Source organism: Anolis carolinensis, chromosome 5 (assembly GCF_035594765.1).
Source record: "Anolis carolinensis isolate JA03-04 chromosome 5, rAnoCar3.1.pri, whole genome shotgun sequence".
In the NCBI taxonomy this organism is placed as follows: Eukaryota; Metazoa; Chordata; class Lepidosauria; order Squamata; family Dactyloidae; genus Anolis; species Anolis carolinensis.
In genome coordinates, this window is record NC_085845.1 from 188,816,959 (window position 1) to 188,834,150 (window position 17,192).

Sequence of the window (17,192 nt, forward strand, 5' to 3'; positions counted from 1 at the left end):
CAAATGTTTGCACCAGCCTATACATTATCCAGAACTCTTCGGCACATATGGCATGCTTTGCTTGCTATCTTTGAAGAAAGGGCTCCAGACCTGGCATATTTTTCCCAACTGTCAAATAAACATCACTATATACTTTTTTACTTGTTCAAGGGCGTGGTTACAGCTCTCTTCCTTTCCACTTTGCCCTCACAATAATCCCGTGGCTTAGATCAGGCTAATAGAACTGACTGTTGAAGTGAATTTTTTGGCTCAGTTTGAAATCTAGATCTCTAAAGTCCTAGTCCAACACAAACCACACTGCTTTGAATGTATTTTTAGATGTTTATTGGAACATATGGGAGCAGTCATGGTGCAGCAAGACCTTCATCAGATATGACCAGTGGTTCTCAATCTAGGGGTCCCCAGATGTTTTTAGCCTACAATTCCCAGACATCTCAGCCAGTTTACCAGCTTTTAGGATTTCTGAGAGTTGAAGGCCAAAAACATCTGGGGATCCCAGGTTGAGAACCACTGCATAAGATGTTAGACTTGTTAAAGGCAAGCCTTCAGGTTACTCAGATACTTTCTTCATGCAGAGATGTTGAAATATAATGAACACAAAACCATATGCTGTTGGGCTCACAAACCTGCATAGATTTCCTTACACTGTTTTGGCCATCATACAACGACCATATTTTGTACAAAGTGACTGAAGTGTTCCTATAACTCTAAATACTAATGTTAGTCCCAACTAGAGAGAAGCCATTGAAATTACATTTCTTGCTGTGTACGATTATCGTTTCCTCCTTATGGCAACCTTACAAGATTTTAATAAGGCTGAGAGTGTGTCACTTGCCAAGGATCATCCGGTGGGTTTTCACAGCTGAGTCAGGATTTAAATCATGATCTCCAGAATCACAGTCCAGTGTTCAAGCCGCTATGCCATTGTAACAATTAATGAGGCTTTTTTGTTAGGAAATTGGTCAATCTTACCCACATAAGCCTGTAAGGGGCACAATTGATTTTTTGGGATGAGAGATTGGCCTATTTTAATTCCCAGAGAAGTCTTTTTAAAGTTATTTTTTAAAGACATCTCCCCCCACCAGGCGTGAAGCCCAGTCCTCTGAAAATTTCCAATGCTAGATGTTTTTAAAGACATGTTTAGCCAATTACCAGACAAAAAACATTGGGTGAGCAAAAGTAGAAGTCCACAAGTGGCATAATACCCATATATACTTGTCTAGTCATGTATTTCCCCAGGTAATTTGAGTAAGTGCAGCAGGCATGACAAATTAATATAAGCTAAAAGGAGGCAAAGGAAGAAGTGGAGGCCTGGGAAAACATCAAGCAGCAGCAAATGATTTCTGCAAGGCCATTTTGTATTTGGGCAGAGTTTCCAAAAGCTAGAACAATGAAGATACCACACCAGCTGTGAATGCAAATTCACGTCTGATCAGCACATCCTTGATGCTTGCTCTCTTTTCTCCTAACAAGTAGATAATGCTGGAATAAGCAATGACTCTCTTCCAAGCCTCTTTCATGAACTGGCAGAAGTGTGTTTGAACTTAATACTGTCAGTTATCCTAACGAAGAGCTCTTTAGTGCCATTTCATCATTGAATTTTGACATCCCAAATTAAAAACTAACACACGGCTGTAATTCCTATAGTTAATGGTCTGGGAGTTGAATTCAGTGGGATTAATGTGTGCTTAGAGTGTGGACTGTGATTCTGGAGACTAGTGTTCAGATCTCTGCTCAGATATGGAAACCATTTCAGCTTCAGAGGATGGTAAACTCACCCTCCTCTCAACAAATATGTCAAGAAAAAACCAGGAATAGGGTTGCTGTAAGTTTTCCAGGCTGTATCTCCATGTTCCAGGAGCATTCTCTTCTCACATTTCGCCCACATCTAAGGCAGGAATCCTCAGAAATTGTGAGGTCTGTTGGAAACTAGTCAAGTGGGGTTTACATATCTGTGGAATGTCCATGGTGGGAGAAAGAACTCCTGACTGTTTGAGGCATGTGTGAATGTTGCCATTGGTCAGCTTGATTAGCATTGAATAGTCTTGTATTTTCAAAGCCTGGCTGCTTCCTGCCTGAGGGAATCCTTTGTTGGGAGGTGTTAGCTGGCTGCAGGAACTGCTACAGAAGAGCTAGAGATGCATTATCCAAGTTTGTTGCTGCTGCGTCTTTGCATGCTCTTCTTCCCTACCTAGTTCTTAAAAGGTCAGAGTAATTACAATTAGTTTCAGAATGGTAGACAAATCAATGATTGCTCAAAATTTTAGATTTGACTGAGAATTAACAGGAAGATAAAAAAAAAAACTTAGGCAACTTGGAATTCCCTGAACAGACTCAGAAGCGGAGTTGGCAGATCAAAAGACAACCTAACTAAATTTCACTACCTAGAAGAATCCTCCACCTTGTGCAACTTCCTGAGCAGAACAAACAACTCGGCATCTGTATGCTTGCCCACAATGCCCTGCTTCATGCACAGAGGAAGAACGGTTTAAAACTAGACAATGTAGTTGCTATTGCCTGTTTTTTATCTAAATCTATTAAGTAGCTTGTGATCCCTTTATTTTATTCTTTTTAAACTTATCTACTTATGCAACACTTTTTGACACAAAATAAAAATAGAACGGAGATTTCTGGATTCTTTAATGATCAGGAATGGTTTGCAGTGTGATCTTTTATGGGGGAATCTACAGTAGGGAACGTCTCAGATACTTCAGTTTGCTAAGCAGACTTAATTTCACCCCATCAGAACCAGTAATAGAGCCAAGACTTAAATCTTTACGAAGCTGTCTTTATTTGAACACACTTTCAACACTTTCCCTGAAAAAAAACATTCTGTCCTTATGCCACTTCCCAGCAGCCCATAAACCCAAAATAGTATCACTAGTTCTTGATAAGGCTAGTCGCTTCCATCAGGATAGTACTACACTTTGGGTCATATCAGGACTCCATTTTAAAATGTGTGTTTTGGAAAGTCTTACAATTTAGAGTTTCCCCAGGCAGGTTCTCTCCACACACAAACACCCTTTCCACCCACCACTCTGTAATGAAGTGTTCCCAGTAATATAACTAGTTATTGACAAAATAATTCATTACCATCACTTCCACATGAACAGGTCATAGCAGGATTTGGCAATTTTAAAATATGTTGGGTTTGGGAGGAGGGATGATTACTATTTTGAAGTGATGTCTGGGCAGTCTGCCACCCACAATTTACATCAAGTGAATTTGTCTCCCGTTATAACCATAATTCAATACAGTCCTGCTCTCTGCAGCAACAGCAATATTACTACAACAGATCTTGCCTCACTCCTTGGTCTCCCTCAGAAGGTGGCTTGGGTGACCGAGTGAAAGGTCCCACAAGCCAGGAGAGGGGTGTTTGGTGGCTGATGTATTCCCGCAGCTCTTCCATATATTCTTGAGCTTTTTGCACTGTCTGATAGCTTTGGGCCAAGACGACGTTGGAGAGTTCCTGGAAGGAGCCAGTGTTTGATAAGGAAGCTTGGAGTTCTTTGGTGTTTTCATGGATTTGATGCATCTTGTCCTGCAAGCTGGAAGGAAATCCTTGTATGCTAGACGTCAGTGTCTGGAAAGTGGTCTGCAGCTGCTGGATCATGCTCCGGAACATTGAGATGGCACGGAGGTCTACCTCCTAAAACACACAGATCATTACACAGCATCAATAAGAGCAGCTCAAAGTACTCCTGTTAACTTCTATTAATACAAAACATGACTGTAGCACCTTTCCCTCTTGTGTTGCTCAGTATTACAACAGTTGAAAGTGAAAATGACTTATTCCTTAGCCCTGGCAACCATAGCTCTTCTCCAACTATCCCTCTCCTTCTGCATTCATGCAGCAAACAAAGCCCCCTTCTTTACATTTTCCTCAACTACTGGGCCAAAGCAGCATATTCAGTAGCGAAGGATTATGGGAATTGTAGTCCAAAAACATGTACAACAAAACTAGCTAGCGTATGATCCCTAAAAGCTGTTCTTGCATCCCTTGATCCTTCTTTTTTCCTGTAACACTAACCTTCTCTCCAGCTAAAAGAAAGGGAGAAACTCCTTTCTTGGGAGCTTCCTGGAAAGACAATTTCACCTTTTAAATGGAGCATGTTCCCTCTATACTGACTTCTTGTTTTCCCCCAATTTGGTTCTCCCCATGGTCACTTTCAGCCATCTATGTTATAATCAGAATTGCAAAGACAGAAAATTGACCATTAAAAACTCTTGGCTTACCACGCAGACGCATGCTTCAGCCTTATCATCTGAGGTACCCTTGCTCCATTCTAGCACCATCTGGCGAAGCTTCTCCTGGTGCTCATTGAGCTTCTGTCCAGCTTCATTCTTCATATATTCAAGCTAAAAGGTAAAAGCAAAGGCAAGGATCAAAAATCATGCCATTAGTGGAACTCCACTTCCATCCTGATATGCCACCAGCTCATTTTCAATGGTCAGTGACATAAATGAGATCACAAACATTCGATTCTCCGGGGATTCCAAGTTACCGGAGGGACAGATGTTTTCTAACAACACTTCAAAGAATCCGCTAGCCAGTGATTGTGACTTAATTTCCTCCATCTAATTCCCAATGTTCAGGTCTGGAATGTTGCTAACAATTTTATAGAGCTGGAAATATTTCTTGTAAAATCAACAAATGTAATAAAGTATTCTTTAGCCTGCATACAAATTATCTACTACCGCAAATTTATTTTTATAATAATAATAATAAACTTTATTTTATTTTTAAGACCTTCAAGAAGGAACAAAGATTGTAAAGCCCTCAAATTACTTTGCTTTATTTGCTTTCAGCCTTTCAAAGCAGTTCAATGATATCTGTAAGAAGTTGGATATCAGTTGAAAACACAACATGCTCAGAATAAATATTGATCAAAAGTCATGAAACTATCATTTTTTCTTGCTTTAAGGGGCTTAGGATTTAAGTTTCAAGGAGTTACCCTTTTAGACTACGGCTCCTAGAATTTCTCAACCAACCTGACCATATTAGCTGCAGGACTAGAAGATCTGTGGTTCAAAAACAATTTTAGATGTTTTAAACTCTGGCTAAAACTTATATTTGAAAAATAGAGAAATGGTCCATCTTAACCTCCAAAGTATTTGGAGGGTGGAAGCAAAGTTCTTACCAGGCGGATAGTTTGCTCAATCTGGGCCAGAGAGCTCTGGATCCTTTGCCTGGTTTTTTTCAGCTTGTCTACAGAATGGCGGTAGGCCCGGTTGCGGAATTTGGCTGAGAGGGAGCCCAAGCGCACTAGATACTCTTCTCGTTCATTGTGCTGCATTGCCACAAGATCACCATTCCTTACAGCTCTTGCAAGCTCAGCTAAGAGAGAACCACAGAATGTTATAAGTCAACACAGGCCAGTCTTGATATCTCATGCATCCTCAATAACATCTGCAAGAAAAGAAGCTTTCATTCCTTATTGACTGTCTAAAGGACAGTTGTTTGAAAAATCAAGGGCCTTTGGGCACTCTTCCAGATAGATTGTTCTATTTCAATGGGCAAAGTTTGGGACACATGTAACCTCTCCAGGGCCCAGGAGGAGGCCACTGTCAAGGGACATAGAAGGGAACACAAAGTGATGCATACATGTCCTTTCTTTTCACTCTCAGATTTTAGAAATGTTATTTTTCATGAAAAGTCCAAGAATCCCCCAAGCATTCTGGCTACTGAAGTTGGATTAGGGATTCTGGTAACTACAGACCTGAATTATTTTCCCAAGGTTTTGTCACTCCAAAGTACAATACTTCGTAATAGCAGGAATGTACCCTTAACATATACTTTGAATACCCATGCTATTTTAGAAACTGTTACTTAGCTGCAAGACTAGAAGATTCTGGATGTTTAGGCGACATACCCAATTCTTCTTCCGTCATGGGAAGGTAGTCATCGATCAGTTCTTCAGCACTGTCAAGTATTGCTTCAGCCCCACTCACAGCGATCTGGCCCACTCTGGATTCCACCACAGTGGACACACTGTGGCTGATAGCAGACCTGGTTGCATCCATGCCAGTCTGCACAGCATCTTTGGTCATGTCTACAACCCCAGATAGCTTGTTGGCAATAGCCTCTTTGGCATTGGACACCATCTCCTTTGTACTTGACGCAATCTACAAGGCAACAGAGATATTAACTTTGGAGTTATAGGATTCACCATCAATGAAGTCTTTAAAAAATACTGTCATGCTGATAGCCCTCTTTTCCATTTCATGTTGACATTAGTGCCTGGGTTAGATTAGGAAGGCTGGTCAAAGGACACAGCAGCTATCTTGTCCCTGCTCCTCTTCACCCAGCCATCATTTATATCCACGTTACCCCTAAACAGAGACTCAAGACAATTTCCAAACATTAGCATCAAACAGATGTAGCGTTGACCCAGGACAGTTAAAGCAATATCAAACAGCTTTAATTTTACAGCACATGAACCCTAAGAAAGCCTTTTGAGGGGTTTCTATTAGACAGGCGAGGATGATAAGGCCAAGAAGAGGCTTCCCAAGGACCTCAAAGCTCAGGCTTGCATGGGAGGAGGCAGCCCTTCAGATAACCTAAGCCATATCTCCACCACCCATTCGGTATGCCCAGAAACAGAAGAGTAATCAGCACAGATATTATAACAAGGAATGTGTGTGCTTCAAATATTCAGCCAAACATTCTCTCTCCTTTTCTCCCTAACCAAGAGGAAACTATGCATCTTACTACGGATTAGATCGACATACCTCATCTGCTGTCAAATGTAGAATTGGTAGCTTCTCCTCCAGAGTATCCAGACCTCTAGAGGCATACTCATTTGCTGTTGCAACTGTGGAGCACAGATATGGTATTTTAATAATAATAATACTTTATTTTTCAATCCCACCACCATCACCCTGAAGGGATGTGGGGCGGCTATCATGGGGCGATGCCCAAAACAAAACAGAATAAAGCAATTACAACGAATATCAAAACAAAAACAGTAATAATATAAATCAAATAAAATAAACAATTTAAACATTTTAAAAATACAATAAAACACATAAAATCAGAACAAATGAGTAATAATACAGCATCAGCCACTGGAGATGAAAGGGGTCAGGCATATAAAACACAATATCAAAAGCTTTAATAAAGTGCATAAACAAGTGTCAGAGAGTCAACTGGGATAATATGGGATAAGGTAAGGTAGGAAGGGATTGAAGTGCTAAGAAGTAACCACTGTCTAGTGTCAGTATGAGAAATCCAATGTATTTGTAGAGCTTGGAAAATTTTATTTGAGCTACAACTCAAGAGTCTTCAAAGCACCTGTGACACTGGGGAATATAGTAATAAAACTAACTGTCCCAAATTTTTGTATATTTCTTAATAAAGAATAAGGGTACAGAAGCACTATATATCTGAATACTATTTATCTGGAAAAGTGAGTCAGAGTTATAACCATTGTGTCTTGCCTGTGGCTTTCCCTAGGCATTGACTTTTTCATTGTAGGATACTAGACTAGACAGGACTTTGGTCTGATCCAACAGGGATCTTGGGTCCCTAGACCTTTGTTTTGATAAGGCTTAGTTTCCAAGTTTATTTATGCTGCATTATAGCAGCTAGTAGATTGTATCCTGGTCCTATAGGATTCAAGGCTGTTTCAATTTAGTAGTAGAGTTTAAACATTTCAACTTGTTAAAGCTCAGAATAAATACACTCAACATTACAAAGTCTAAGAAGGTGATAATCCGGTCTTATTATTAACTAAGAAAAAACAGCAGTGCTTTCAATGTTTGCCACAGAGGTTACTAAAAAGGGACCAGACTGGACAACTGAAGCAAAAAGGTTGAAGCATCCAGGAATGGAGCACAAGCCTCAAGGTTGGGTGTTTGTGCACTTGTGAGAAATTAGTGTCCCAATGCCTCATACCGCTATCTGTTTGGGGAGCAGAGAAGAGCACAAACTACACCATTATGACTACTGTTTATTCCCATGCAAGACTAGCATGCATGTTCCATCTCTGTAACCACATAAAACTGTAAAGCTGAGTGAAAACATTTGGCTTACTTACTCTGGGGTTCTAGCTTATTCAGGATAGGCTGAGCTGTATTGACTGCCACCTCCGTTATGGTCTTCACTCCTTTCTCAGCGACATCCAAGATGGATTTCACATAGGGGTGGCTATCCTTGGTAGAGCTGTAGGCTGTCGCAGCCATGTCATATGTGGAGCTGACCAAAGGCATGTTGGCCACTCTTCTCAAGACATTCTAAAAGTAGAGAAGGACTGGTTATAGTATGTTAGAAGAGTCCATACTCTAACATGGGGAAGTGTAACAGTTCAGAGTCTCTTGCTAAACCATGGTCTCCTGCCTTATATTTTTTTTCAGTGCCATAGCCAGATGGTGTAATTTGAGTGTTGATTAGGATTCAGAAAACCGGGTTTCAAATCCCCACTCAGCATGGAAAGTTGGAAACCAACTGGGGACTTGGGCAAGTCACATTCTCTCAGTATTAGAGGAAGGCAGAGACAAAACATCTCAAAACAAACCTTGCAAAGAAAACTTCATGATATAGAAACCCCTAGGTGAATCTAAGTCAGAAATGACCCAAAGGCACACAACAACAGAAATGGTTGGGAGGTTTGCAGTGTTCCCCTCAAAATCCAAAATTGTTCCCAAACCACATTTCCTCCTAAAGATGTACCAACAGTTAAAGGAGAGCAGATTCAAACAATCGTGCACAACAGCACTGTTGTAGCTGCCTACTGGAACCTAAAAAATTATGATAGCAATACTTACTACCTGGTTCTCATAAACTGACATAGGATTTTGTCATTCCAGTTGTACAAAAATTGTTTTAAAAGTATTTCAATCTATTTTCTGGGTAAACTGTTTTACCGACCAAATCTGATAATCTGATGCCAAACCAAATAATCTACAACACATTTTATGTTCTTAAAGTAAAAATTACTGTAGGGTGCCAATAGTCCCTTTATCAAAATTTCTTTCTTCCAAAGAAAATTAAAAACCCCAAACAAGCAGTCTGGTTTATTCAGCAAAGCTCCAACATATTTTATCTTGCTAGTAACCTCCAGAGCAGGAGATCAGTTAAGAGTCGGGATGGTGACCAAGGATTCCTATAATAATAATTTTATTTATACCCTGCCTTTTCTCTACACAAGGAGACCCAACATGGCTACCTTTGCTATTGACTCTCATGTCACTATAGGCAAGCTACGCTTTGTATCTTTGGTCCTCTTATCTGCCATATAGGATATTATACAGCCCTTATGGAGATTACGTTATCATGGGTGCATGCAGTGATACCCCACCTCGAAACTGGAAAAACTTAAAGTTTTTCTGCCTCTATCTTCATCCTTCGCAAGTAAACAACATTTTAAGTTTGCTTTTCATTCTGTTTCAGGATTAGCCTTCATTTGTCCAACTCTTCGCCTCTATCCACTTACGGACATCAGTGGCCTTGAGTCTTTTTATTTAACTGTCTAATTAATTATGGAGATTGAGTTTACCTAACCACCACCAACGAAAGATCCGAGAACTATTTGCCATTCTCCATTTCAGCAGGAAGGTGAAAGTGTAGCAACACAGAAGGAACAGCAGGACTAGAAGAATTATAAAATTTGGATCAGTTTATTTTTATTACAGGAGCCAGATTGCCTGCACTGAATACTAGGAGATGTCTTGTGTAAGAAAGAGAAACGGGAAGAAAAAGCTCTCAGATTAGCCAAGAGGGGAAAGACCTTAAGTAACTTGCTCTGGATTTGCTGAATCTAGCCACACTCAGACCTGCATCTTTAGCTTGGCCTATAGTGGACTAAGGAGCCCCACGTGGCGCAGTGGATTAAACCACTGAGGTACTGAACTCAGTGGTTGGTGGTTCGAATCTAAGGAGCGGAGTGAGCTCCCACTGTTAGCCCCAGCTTCCGCCAACCTAGCAGTTTCAAAACATGCTAATGTGAGTATATCAATAGGAACCGCTCCAGTGGGAAGGTAATGGCACTCCATGCAGTCATGCTGGCCACATGACCTAAGAGGTGTCTACGGACAATGCCGGCTTTTTGGCTTAGAAATGGAGATGAGCACCAACACCCAGAGTCAGACACGACTAGACTTAATGTCAGGGGAAAACTCTTTACTTTTTATCTAAAGTGGACTGGGATTGTGGAGCACAGGCCTCCATCTATGGGTTATCAATGACAGAGCATGGAAAACAGTTTTGTACTATAAATCCCAGAACACCCAGCCATTGTTTGTGCAGGCATGTGCAAGGCATCTCGAAATCTTTCCATCAAATTGCTAAAGTCTAACATATCACCACAAAGGAAAGTCCAGCCATTTTTTTTGCATATCAACCTCCTTTAGAGAACTCTTGTTAAATTACCCCTCAAATAACAGTTGTCACCATTAAAAGGTAGATAAAAGCTTCTTTCTGTCAGCACATCAAGCCAAACTAGTGGCTGAATCCTTGACCCTTAAACTTTGCTCAGGCATAAGAGAGTTCAACGTGCTGACTAAAGTAAGATCGCGTGCTGTTCATACCCTTCTTTCAATACTCATTGACTCACCTCCTGTCCAGCTTCCTTCAATTCCTGTCCAGCTTCTTGCACCTCCTGTTCAACTTTCTCAACCTCATCCTGGGAGGACACATTCACTTGCTCATTGGAAGCCATTTGGCTTTGTAACTAGCAAAAAGACAGGGCTGGAAGACAAAAAGTCAGCAATAGTTTGTTCATCACATATAAGCTGCAGTGCCAAAGCCTGTATAGGTCCAAGATGTTAGCGGCTCTAGCTTCACTGAATAGCACTGCTTTGCAATTAAGACTTTTTACTATCTCTAAGATTACTAAAGCATGTAATAGGTAGTAGGAGTTGCCTCAGTAGAATTAGCATAGCATAGTTTGAAAATAGGACAATGACCCTGGAAGCTAGGATTCAAATCTCCACTGGATCATGGAAACCCACTGGATGACGCTAAGTCACTCTCTCTCAGCCTCAGCGGGAGGCAAAGGTACCCCACTCCCCAACAAATCATGCCAAGCCAATCTTGTGATAGGCTCAGCTAAAACCTGCTGTCATGCAACAGTAACATGCAGCTGTCTCTATCACTGCAATATTAAAGCAAGAGAATAGGGCGCATTTAATACTGCTGGTGTTTATAGCTATTCCAATGTCACTGTCTTTCTCTGCATTGCATTCAGGCTTTCTAAAGCTTCCCTCTCCACTTTTCTTACTGGGCAGATTAAATATACAATACTAGTTGGAAAGGGCTAGGTCCATGTAAGACTAAAATTGCTATTCAAAGCATACCAAACTTCAAGAGTTCTGCCATAGTACATATACTATAGAAAAGGAAATCGCACCAAATACAGTAGAGTCTCACTTATCCGAAACTCGCTTATCCAACGTTCTGGATTATCCAACGTATCTTTGTAGTCAATGTTTTCAATACACCATGATATTTTGGTGCTAAATTCGTAAATACAGTAATTACTACATAGCATTACTGCGTATTGAACTACTTTTTCTGTCAAATTAGTTGTATAACATGATGTTTTGGTGCTTTATTTGTAAAATCATAACCTAATTTGATGTTTAATAGGCTTTTCCTTAATCCCTCCTTATTATCCAACATATTCGCTTATCCAACATTCTGCCGGCCTGTTTATGTTGGATAAGTGAGACTCTACTGTAGTTCCAAAGGGTACTTCATCATGTCTTTCTTCAGAAGGAAGTTAAACAATGTGATGAAAATTTAGATTTGAGAACTCTTTGAGATGTGAACGTTAAGTTTGTGTTCAGAAAAGGTATTACAGTAGAGTCTCACTTATCCAACATAAACGGGCCGGCAGAATGTTGGATAAGCGAATATGTTGGATAATAAGGAGGGATTAAGGAAAAGCCTATTAAACATCAAAATAGGTTATGATTTTACAAATTAAGCACCAAAACATCATGTTATACAACAAATTTGACAGAAAAATTCATTACACATTAATACTATGTAGTAATTACTTTATTTACGAATTTAGCACCAAAATATCACAATGCATTGAAAACATTGGCTACAAAAATGCATTGGATAATCCAGAACATTGGATAAGTGAGACTCTACTGTATATGTGGTTGTCAAGGAAGGGAAGGGGGAAAAAAGAAGAGGGAAAGGAAAAAAATAAAAAGAAATACGTAATGCTATTTGGACAAGCTGGAATATTACAAAATTAGAAATAGGTGATTCCTGGAAAGGTTAAATATGTTGGAATAATGTTAATGAAACATTTGATTATGATTTAAAACATCTTTCAATTTATGCAAATTGGGTTTTTTATAGTTATCCACACTTGTGTATATAAAACAGTCAGGAAGCTCAAATCACAAGAACATATTTTATTGCCTGTTCCCATTCTTATGGGGTTATTTTTTTATTAATGTGATATCATTATGTGTTTAGACATATTCTGAAATTTTCTTGAGCATGAAGATATATTCCCTGCCTTGCAAGGAGTCTCTTTAAAAAATTACATTAGGATTTTTGCATATGAAATGGGGGGGGGGGGGGGGGGGGAGAGAATTAGCCGGTGGCACTATTGCCAGATAGAAACAGTTTTTCCTAAAACATAGTAACCAATAATTCTAGTTAGGAATAGTTTGCATGGATTTTGCTTTGAAAATGTCTTGAATTTGAGTGAATGGTAAAGTATGTTATACTTATTCTGCACAAGTTGCCATTTGAATACAGATCTAGACACGTTTCATTATTTTTGAATGTATATTTTCTGATTGTATATTAGATTGTGTCAAATAAAATATTTTTTTTAAAAAAAGAATATACCAAACCTCAGTCAGCATGAAGCCTAATAGGCAGAGAAGTTCAATGGATCTCAGCAGCCTTACTTTTTGAATATAAGAGAGTACAGTGTCAAGCTACAAATAACGGTGAGCTAAAAAATGTTTGTAGCAGGCATGTGTTTATTACGAGGTCACATTTTTACTTATTCTTCCTTAATACCTATTGATGTTTCTGCTGAACAGATAGAAGACTAGGATAGCTTCAGTCCTGTTCTTGTTTATTGCTCAAGATAAAAAAAAGGAAAACAAAGAGCTATGTAAAGTCTGTTGCTCTCTACATACATTTAGAAATCTGGACTACAACTTCCAGAGCCTCCAAGCCAGCATAGTCTGACCCATTCCAAAAACTGTAGTCAAAGAAAATGACTTTTTTTTCATAAGCAGTACCCATACAGAGACTAGCAACAAAACAGCAAAAGCCACATTAAGCCATGTAAGAAGATGGAATAGAAAAGCAAACTCTTCAAATATTATACAAAATGATTAGTAATCTGTGTATCACACACACCACACTACCAGCACATCTACAAGTCCACTTACCTGGAGGTGATAAATCACAAGAAACAATTGAAGACAAGGCCTACTCTCACCTTTATATACTAACAATGATGATGTCATGGAGGTAGGCCAAAGAGATCAAGATTGACATTTGGAGAACCAATGAATAGAGCCTCATTTGTTCGTCAATCAGTTAGGGACAAGAGACAGATGGAGTCAATGAGGGTCAGATAATGATCCTGATAAACAATGACTGGAGATATGAAACCCCTCAGCTGTATTTAAGGTATTTTTATTGGCCCACTTAGCTGCAAATCTTTGGTTTAGATTTAAAGCACAATAGAATGCCATTAAAGACATAGTTGCCGATACTCCTGTTCTTGTGGGCTTTCAAGTTGTTATGGTGACCTTGTCACAAGATGTGTGTGTAGAGAGCCAGTATAGTGTTTAGTGTTGCTTCCAGTTTGGCTATAGAAGCAAGTTTATAGTGGTTTAAGTACTGGACCACAATTCTGGAGACACTGATTCAAGTCCATGTTCAGCCATGGAAACCCATCGTGTGGCTTTGGAGGAGTCACTCAGTCTCAATCTCAGAAGAAGGCCATGGCAAACCTTCCCTTGTCCCCCCCCCCCCCCCCCCGCTTGTGATAGAGTCACCAAGACCTGAAGGCACACAACACACCATTTTGGCAGATGCTTCATTAAAAAACACCAGAGGATGATCCAGGAGATAATTAATCCAAAACATGTGTTTTCAGGATACTTCACTCTATTACAACTCACTGAAAATCCTGTGATGAGTTTCTTCAGGATTGCTGTAAGTCAGAAACAACTTGCAGACACACAACAACAAATAAATAATTTAAATAAAATGAGAAGATGTGGGGAATGGAGTCAAATCCTATTTTCTCCCATTTGGAGGGGATATCACTTTTCTGTCGTTAACCCTTTTAGGACAGGCAGTATATCAACAGTGAAGTTAATATGCTGATACAATGTTAGGACAATTCTACTTGTTGAGTTACACTTGCTGTGGCTTAAAGACACCAGTACCCTGCCAAAAGAAAATGTAGTATCCTGTTCTCATGACATGAAAATAGTATGTTCCAGGTCTCCATTTACACTACACAATTATAGCAGTAAAATCCCACTTTAACTGACTTGTCTGTATCCAATGGAATCCTAGGATTTGTAGTTTGGTGAGACATACAAACACTTTGGCAGAGTACTCTAAATTGTTGTTTTTGTGTGCCTTCAAGGTGTTTCTGATGAATGACGACCCTAAAGCAACCCCATCACAGGGTTTTCTGGCGCTGAGTGTGTGCTTTGCCTTGGATCACACAATGGACTTTCATGGCCAAGCAAAGATTTCAGCCCTGGTCTCTAGAGTTGTCTTCCAACACTCAAACTGGTATAAACTGAAGAATTCCATGGGATGCCACATAATCATAATGCAATAACTGTGTAATGTGAAAGGGTCCCTGGGAGATTCTGTCCCTCTCCCCTACAAGTCACCCGACATTCAGAATCCCTTGCCATCTTAAAGTAAAGGTTCAGGAGTCCTGTTTGAGTCTTGTGAATCATGGTGTTTCAACATATTGCTATGATAGCTTTGGGGTTAATGTGAACTAAGGATGGAAATCCACTGCTACCCATAAGGCTGAATTCAGAGATATTTTGGCCAGCTTCATTCAAGTGGAGCTGAAAGCAGAAGTTTGGGACTCAAATTACCAATTTAAAGAGGCCCTAAAGAACTCGTAAAAGGCACCAAATAGGCAAAACAAGCCCTGGACAACCTGAAGGAGGCTCTTAAAAACTTGTAAAACACAACAAAAGGGCAAAACGGGCCCTGGACAACCCTAAAGAGGCCATAAAAACGTGTAAAAGGCACCAAATGGGTCCTGCACAACTGGAAGGAGGCCCTAAACAGTTTGTAAAAGGCACCAAATGAGCAAAACAGGCCCTGAACAACTCTAAAGAGACCCTAAATAACTTGTAAAAGGCACAAAAAAGGCAAAACAGGCCCCGGTGAACCCAAAAGAGGCCTAAACAACTTGTAAAAGGCACAATATGGGTAAAACAGGCCCTGGACAGCCATGAAGGGGCCCCAAACAACTTGTAAAAGGCGCCAAATGGGAACAGTGAGCCTTGGAACACCCTAAAGAGGCCCAAAACAAATTGTTAAAGGCACCAAATGGGAAAAGGGGCCCTAGAACACCCTAAAGAGGCCCGAAACAACTTGTAAAAGGCACCAAATGGGCAAAACGGTCACTGGGCCACGCAAAGGGAGCCCTAAACAACTTGCAAAGGAACACAAGCGGGGAAAAAAGGGTCCTGGGCCACCCTAAGGGAGCCCTAATCAACTTGCAAAGGAGCCCAATTGGACAAAACGGGCCCTGGACCACCCTCAGACAGCCCTAAACAACTTGCAAATGAACACAAGTGAGCAAAATGGGCCCTGGGCCACCCTAAAGGGGCCCTAGACAACTTGCAAAGGAGCCCAATTGGGCAAAACGGAATGGTGAGAGCTGAAGTCCAAAACACCTGGAGGACCAATGCCTGAGAATCACCACTCTAAGGCAATGTTTCTTTAAAACCTAATACAATAACAATTGGTAGTTGGTACTATGGATACCAGAGAGCACACACACACAAACAAACAACTAAACGAGTTTGAGGGTGAATCAAAACTGAACTCTCACTAGAATTAAAAAACTATGGGTTATAAGCCTCGGACACCCAGAGTGCAACCAGGATCCATTTGGGTGTCAGCTGATGCTGGAAACATAATCAGAAAAACACTAGATCTCCTCATTCACAATTTTCTATTGGTCTTGATTGAATGTCATTTCAATGTTTAGGGGGCCCTCTACTGTCAGCATTTGGAATTATACCTTCTCATTTAGAACAGCTTCTACAGATTGAATCCAGCAAAAAAGGCTGAAATATCTAATCTCTGTATAATGATTTGGATACATTTTTACCTACTGAAAAGCTTTTTCCTAGAAACTTCCACACACCTCTCCCGTAGAACATTTTTACTGTGAAAAGTGAACTTCTGTAGTCAGCCCTCCATATCCATAGATTTTGTATCAATGGATTCTCTATCCACTGAGTCAGTGATCCATGGCTTGAAAATATTCCAGTCAATTAATGAACCAAGCAAATCTTGACTTTGCCATTTTATTTAAGGGATACCATTTTATTATGTCAATGTATATCACAGAACTTGAGTATCCACTGATTTAGATATCCATAGATATCCTGGAATCAAACCACAATGGACACCAAGGGCTCATTGTATAAAGGCAAGTATAAGCAAGGACACCTATGAAAATAATACAGAAAATATAGTAATTTCTGATTTGGTTGGCAGAAATTATTAGCGAGGAAAGCAGAAACACCACATCAAACAGAAAGGCTGTTACAGGGTGTAAAAAAGTCAGAAAATAGTTGGTTATCTAATATTTTTGATGTCTCTGCGTTCTCACTCCCAGGGAACAATATTCAATATTCAAGAAATGTTCTAATTGAGTTCCATAATTTGGCTGACTTGGCTAATGTGAAAGTTTGTGTGTATGTTTTGGGGCGATGGTGTTGGGCCAGATCTCAGATATTAGACCTGCTGTATATCACCCAGAAAATACATGGAATGTGGGAGCATACTGAATTAGCTTGGAAATATTAGTTTTCAAAAACAAACAGTCCAAGTTCTTCTAGATCAGACATGGGAAACTTAGTCCCTCCAGGTGTTTTGGACTCCAAATCCCACTGGCTGTTAGGAATTGTGGGTGTTGGCGTCCAAAACACCTGGAGGGCTGAAGTTTGCCCATGACTGTTCTAGATGAAGACAGGAGTAA

The 17,192-nt window shown here is 40.0% G+C and overlaps 1 protein-coding gene across 1 annotated transcript; it reads right to left on the reverse strand.

The window, feature by feature from the left end:
• Positions 1-2,772: 2,772 nt before the first annotated feature.
• LOC100555013 (perilipin-3) lies at positions 2,773-10,714 on the reverse strand. The gene is made up of 7 exons (XM_003220845.4): positions 10,554-10,714; positions 8,040-8,235; positions 6,733-6,815; positions 5,874-6,126; positions 5,142-5,338; positions 4,237-4,359; positions 2,773-3,649 (listed from the first exon to the last, which is right to left on the reverse strand). Exons 1-7 carry the CDS (start codon positions 10,656-10,658, stop codon positions 3,287-3,289), a joined length of 1,320 nt encoding a protein of 439 aa, XP_003220893.2. The 5' UTR covers positions 10,659-10,714; the 3' UTR covers positions 2,773-3,286.
• Positions 10,715-17,192: the final 6,478 nt, after the last annotated feature.